General features: G+C 62.4%; 1 protein-coding gene across 8 annotated transcripts in view; it reads left to right on the top strand.

Annotated features, from left to right (window-relative positions):
* Positions 1 to 5,721, top strand: part of PLIN1 (perilipin 1) — a 49,928-nt gene that overhangs the window by 40,584 nt on the left and 3,623 nt on the right. For 4 of the 8 annotated variants that reach the window (XM_053913051.1, XM_024561695.3, XM_045196561.2 and 1 more), the window contains exons 2-5: positions 2,688 to 2,746; positions 3,269 to 3,473; positions 4,720 to 4,802; positions 5,386 to 5,650. In XM_053913051.1, the coding sequence (XP_053769026.1) occupies positions 2,702 to 2,746; positions 3,269 to 3,473; positions 4,720 to 4,802; positions 5,386 to 5,650 (598 nt within the window). In that variant the 5' untranslated portion in view covers positions 2,688 to 2,701. Of the gene's footprint in view, positions 1 to 1,738; positions 2,028 to 2,048; positions 2,068 to 2,130; positions 2,455 to 2,687; positions 2,747 to 3,268; positions 3,474 to 4,719; positions 4,803 to 5,385; positions 5,651 to 5,721 lie in introns of those variants that run through there. The other 4 variants (XM_045196560.3, XM_045196558.3, XM_045196562.2 and 1 more) reach the window with 4 other exon arrangements.

Below are 5,721 nucleotides of genomic sequence, written 5' to 3'. Positions count from 1 at the left end.
CTCCTGTATCTGTGAATGTGTTTTGGGGACGAAGGGTCCCCAGGAAGGCAGTCTGCGCAGTGGGTGGAGAGGGCCTGGGAGACCCATGCTGCGGAGGAGGAAGGCTTTAGGTGTAGACCACCTAGGTTGAAAGACCCCCAAGGTGGCCCCATTGAGACTGCTGCCCAGGAGGGGCCCCTGCAGCAGCCCGTCCGTGGGGTTGGGGCTCTGCCTGGTGGCTGGTCACGGTGGCGTCCGTGGTGGGCCTCTGTCCTCTCCAAGTTAAGGCAGTGATGGGGAGTTTGGGGGACGCGCCTCTTTAGAATCTGGGGTGAACCTAGAATTTGTGCACCCCAGTACCTGCCTCCCTGTGTGTCTTTCTTCTTTGTAATCGGTCCCTCCCCAACTCCAAGCTTCCACACTCACTAGTGATTTAAAAAAAAGGCGTTCCTAATAGCTGTCCAGCCAGCACACTCACCACTGAACCTGTCGCCTGAGAACTTGATCTTCAATAATGAACATTTGAGCACTGTGCTTACTTTTGGAGTCCACTGCTCATGCAGTGATGGTGGTGGTGGAGGGGCGTGGTGGCCCACGGGGCTGGGAAAGGAAGGTACCTGTGTCCTTGAGGCTGCAGCAGCTGGGCTCTTCCCGGGGGGCCCTGCACGCCCTTTCCCATGCTCCCCTCTCACCCACGTCCTGGACTCGCTGCCATGGCGCCCAAGGAGCGGCCCTGGCAGCAGAGCGTTCAGGCGTGGAGCCCAGCGCTCCCTCTGGCCCGCGGCCACAGCTCCAGAGGCGGAGGGTGCCCTTTGGCCCGGGTTCTCTCTCCAGACACGGCCCGTGGGTCACGTGTTTTGGACCCTAGAGCCCGGGCAGAGGCCGCCCCTTTAGGCACTCCCCTTGCCCTCCATCACTGCCTCAGGTTCGGAAGTCCAGGTTGGAGCCCTAAGTATTAACTGTGTCGGGTATTACCGGACTGCCTTTGGAGGCTCCCTGCCAGCACGCTCTCCCCTTCCTGACTCCGTGCTTCCTGTTTTACTGCATCCCAGACGCAGAATGGATTCCCGAGGGTCTGTCGTAAAACTGTTTTCCCCACCCTGCCTCTGCCTCAGTCTCCACTGCCCGCAGCTTACAGCTTAGAGTGGACGGCAGACAGAGCCACATCCACAGCAAGGGCGGGAAGTTCTGTTCTGCTGCTGTCCATCCTCATTAAAAGGCCCTCCTGAGACAGTCAAGAGCCGTGGGAGTCCTCCCATGCCTGGACCCTGGGGAAGATCTGACCCGTCGCTAAGGAGGGGGTGCGAGGCGACAGCTGCCAGTTGTTGGTCCGCCACAGACTCCTGGTCGATACTCACTTTTCCAGCCTAGACAGAATCCAGGTGGCTCTCCAGCTGTGGGTCCTGGTGGCCTGTCAGACCAGCTGAAGTCCCACAAGCCCTGAGATCTAGGAATTTACAGGGGTTGAAATTGTTCCCTTGAAGGCTCGACTCGGGGAGTCAGCCTTAGCTCTGGTTCTCTTCTCCACTGAGAGCAGCCTGTCGTCATAAACAGAGCGGGGCTCAATCTCACCGTTCAGAATTTCTCTCCTGATAGTGAGTCATGAGGACAGGGTGGAAAACAGTCCCACAGGACCCTCAGGGAAAAGGAGCCAGAGATTACGGAGCTTCAGAGCTCATGCATTTAACGCCACAGAGCCTAACACCTTGTTTCCAGAAAACAGGTTCTTGAGAAGGGCCAGAAACATGTCACAGAACCAAGGGGCCGTGGCTACAGGAGTCGCTGCTCGGAGCCTGGAGCCCCTTCCGCTCCGCCGCCCACCTCCCTCCTAGTTGGCTACATCTTACAGAACCTAGGCCGTGCCCCAGGGACCCTGGGTCACATAACCGTGGCAACCCAGGGACCGGGCTTCCTCCCCTCTGCCCTCCCCCAGCTGGGAGGTGTCAGCAGCATTGCCCAAGACTCCTCTCAGGGACTGCAGCTGTCCCTGTCAGAGGCGGCACTCTGCAGCCTGGGCTCTGGCACGGAGGCGGCGGCAGCCAGAGTGAGTACGTGGTCCCAGGACACCTGCACGACCTGCCTTACCTGGTTGGTCTCTGAGAGTTGAGGGAAGGATGCCGAGGGCCAGGGTCTCCTGGGAATCTTCCCGCGGAGGCCTGCCCGGTGGATGGATGGGCAAGAGTGTAGTTGATGGTCCGGGGCCACTAGCTTTTTCAGAAAGCAGCCGGGACCGCGGGTTTCACCAGTGACCACCTTCCCGCCTGGCTGGGCATGGAGGGAAGGACCGGCAGATACGCTTGCTTAGAAAGAGAGGATTTAATGCAGAACTTTTTCATTAAAAAGAAAAAAAAAAGACTAAGCCTGGAACCTATCCTAGTCTGTTTTGTTCGCTTGTCTTAGGAGCCCCGAAACTTCAGCTAAAACCTCTTAACTCTTAAAGTGACCTTCGTTTTCTGCTCTGCACCCTGGACCCTTGTAAGGAGCGCCCGTCCTGACAGGCAGGCTGCGGGCGCCGCATCCCTGTGGGACTCCAAGGAGCAGCTGCTCCTCTGTGACTTCCCCCTCTGATCCAATGCCTTCTGTTTGGGGCACTGAGCTCGCTCCCCTCCCGGGCAGCCTGGGCCCCATGGGGGTCGTGAGGTGTGGGGGCTGACCCCCGAGTCTGTCACGGAAGGTTTGCTGACGGCCCTGGGTGCTCTGCTTTGCAGCTTGACGAGCTACGATGGCAGTCAACAAGGGCCCGACCTTGCTGGATGGAGACCGCCCTGTGAGTAACTTGGGCTTCTGTGGGGGGCTGGTGGTGTGGGCACCAGGGCAGGAAGAGGCCGCGAGAGGAGGCTCAGGGGCCTCAGAGCAGGAGACACTGAAGTCCAGGGAGCGTTTTTCCTGCCTTCACTGCATTTTGTGGGGCTCTGCGAGAGGCCCAGGGTTGGGGAGCGGGCAAAGGTGCTTACGAAAAACAGGACTTTGGGGAAAAGGGACAGAAATGTTGGCTGGGAGAGAGAGGAGAAGGGACCTGGGGCAGAAGCCTGTGCCCTGTGTCCCCAGGCGCATGTCCACTCAGGGCCGAGCCACCGCATGCCGGAACCAGGGCGTCATGTGGCAGTGGCCCCTCTGGCATCCAGAGGTGCAGCCTGTGCTGCTGTGTGTGGGAAGGGGGTGGGGACAGCGTGTCTGGTGTTGGGGGTCAAGCCTAGGCTGCAAGGCTCCGGCCGTGGGGGGTGGCTCACCAGAGGGCTCCAGGGCCCGGCTGCCATGTGGACGTCCTCCCGCCCCTCCCCCGTGCCAGGAGCAGGAGAACGTGCTGCAGCGGGTCCTGCAGCTGCCCGTGGTCAGCGGCACCTGCGAGTGTGTGCAGAAGACCTACACCAGCACCAAGGAGGCCCACCCGCTGGTAGCCTCCGTGTGCAACGCCTACGAGAAGGGCGTGCAGGGCGCCAGCAGCCTGGCCGCCTGGAGCATGGAGCCGGTGGTCCGCAGGCTGTCCACTCAGTGTGAGTGATCTCAGCTGGCCTACCAGTCTCCGTGTCTGCCCATCCCTCTGTCCGATCGCCTGTGAGTCTGCGTGACTCATTACCTGGTCTTCTCGGCTGTCGCTGCAGAGGGCAGGGCCCCCTAGGTGTGATGTAGGCACAGACGTACCTCTCCTCCTCTCTATGTGCCCAGCGGGCGTTCTCCTAGGGCTACCGCGATGGGCCTGCCTGCAGGGCTGTGGGAGGGGAGGGCCCTGGGAAGGCCTCTGGGCCCAGAGGTACCAGTTCGTGACAGGTGGGGGCAGCAGAGAGCTGGCAGCCAGGGCCGGACCAGACCTGCCCCTTGCTCAGGTTGCTCGGCTCCCATTAAAAAACGGTCTCCAAGTTCCAGCTCTGGACAGGGCCAAGGGACATTGCAGCAGCTCCAAGAAGCCTCGGACTTCCCACCATCGCGGTCAGAGCTAACTCCGGGTGGCCGAGGGGCCCGCCAGCCAGGGGGACAGGCCTGGAGGGAGGAAGACCCCGGCCCTGGGCCAGCCTCCCTGCCTTCCCGCTGCCCAGGCCTCTTCCCGGGGCCCAGGAGACGGCTGTGTGGTCTGGGCTGGCTGCTAACCATGCTGTGATGGGACTGAGGTCTCTGGAGGAGGAGCACACAGGAGGACAGATGCTCTGTAAATGTCCTGTAACACTGCCCTCCGATTGTGACTGCAGAGCCCGCTCCCGGGGCCACTCCTTTCTCCACCCTGTGCCCCCTTCCCACTGTTGCCCATCTCACTCCTGGAGGCTCAGAGGAAAGGCCTGGGTGGGCTGGGGCCTGGGCTGGCTGTGACCACAACGCACGGCTCTAGCAGAATGAGAGCCCAGGGCCCGGCTGCCCCTCCCCTGTCCCCTCTGCTCCAGCCCAGCATTTGCTGCTGACTCACATAGTTTCTGTCCCTTTCTCCTCACGGCCCCACAAGGCAGGCCCCCTGAGTCCACGTCTGAGAGTGTGGGACCTGGGGTTCAGGCAGCTTGCGACGGGCCTGGAGCCGCACATGGCTGTGGCTGGGGCTGTGTCACTCCTGGGCTCCCACCCCAGTGGCAGAAGCTGGCCCGTCTCCAGGCGTCACGGTGGAAGGGGGCCAGAGGTGGGAGAGGGCCGCAGGTCCCGGGAGGCTCCGGAGAGAGTAGGGCTGGGGGTAAGGCCCCAGCCCTTCCTTGGCACAGAGGCCACTGCTGGGCCCTCCCGGCGCAGATGGGCTCACCGCAGCCTGGCCCTTTGCTTCAGTCATAGCTGCCAATGAGCTGGCCTGCCGGGGCCTGGACCACCTGGAGGAGAAGATCCCCGCCCTGCAGTACCCTCCTGAAAAGGTGAGCCCTTCCCTCTTCTCCCTGGGCCCCCCACCACTACCTCAAGGGTTGGGGTGCGAGCTGTTGATTCCATGACGGGGCCTCTTGTTTCTGTAGCCAGCGCCCTCCAAGGCTGGTGGCGGCTGCCTGCCCCAAAGGCCACACAGTGTGTGTCCTCCTCCCCCGGAGATGCAAATGGAGGCAGGCTTCCTGGCACCAGCAGGCACAAGGACAGGTCCCCTTGTTCCCGATCCTACTCTCGAGACACCCTGTGGGCCTGCACTGGACCAAGTGGTGACTGCAGCCTCCTAAGGTCACGTGTCACATAGACCCCAGGCTGGAAGTCCCACGTCCTCACGATCCAACCCTTTGGACGATGAAGCTGAAGAGACCCTCCCCCTGGGTGCACAGTCCCCGGGGTCTCTGTGGGCTCAGCCGCACCAGGGGCCTCAGGGCGCCGGTCTCTGAGCTCAGCCATCTGTCACAGGAGCTGAGCCCTGCCCTGTGCTGGGCGCAGGGCTTCTAGAGCCCTCTCCTGTGACAAATATTGGTGCCAGTCCCCTGCACCTCTAAGCGAGCCTGACCCTCCTCCCTACACCCCCAGATCGCGTCTGAGCTGAAGGACACCATCTCCACCCGCCTCCGCAGTGCCCGCAACAGCATCAGCATGCCCATAGCCAGCACTTCGGACAAGGTCCTGGGGGCTGCCCTGGCTGGCTGTGAGCTCGCCTGGGGGGCGGCCAAAGGCACCGCTGAGTATGCTGCCGGCACCCGCGCTGGCCGCCTGGCCTCGGGAGGGGCTGACTTGGCCCTGAGCGGAGTGGAGAAGGTCGTCGAGTGCCTCCTCCCTCCAGCCAAGGACGAGTCAGGTACCTGCCGGGAGGGACTGGCAGACCCACCCTGGGGGGTGAGGGGCCCCGTGCTGCCCGGGAATAGCGAA

Source organism: Desmodus rotundus, chromosome 10 (genome assembly GCF_022682495.2).
Source record: "Desmodus rotundus isolate HL8 chromosome 10, HLdesRot8A.1, whole genome shotgun sequence".
Classification (NCBI taxonomy): Eukaryota; Metazoa; Chordata; class Mammalia; order Chiroptera; family Phyllostomidae; genus Desmodus; species Desmodus rotundus.
The sequence above is the reverse complement of the archived record's forward strand: the minus strand, read 5'-3'. Positions and strand labels throughout refer to the sequence as shown.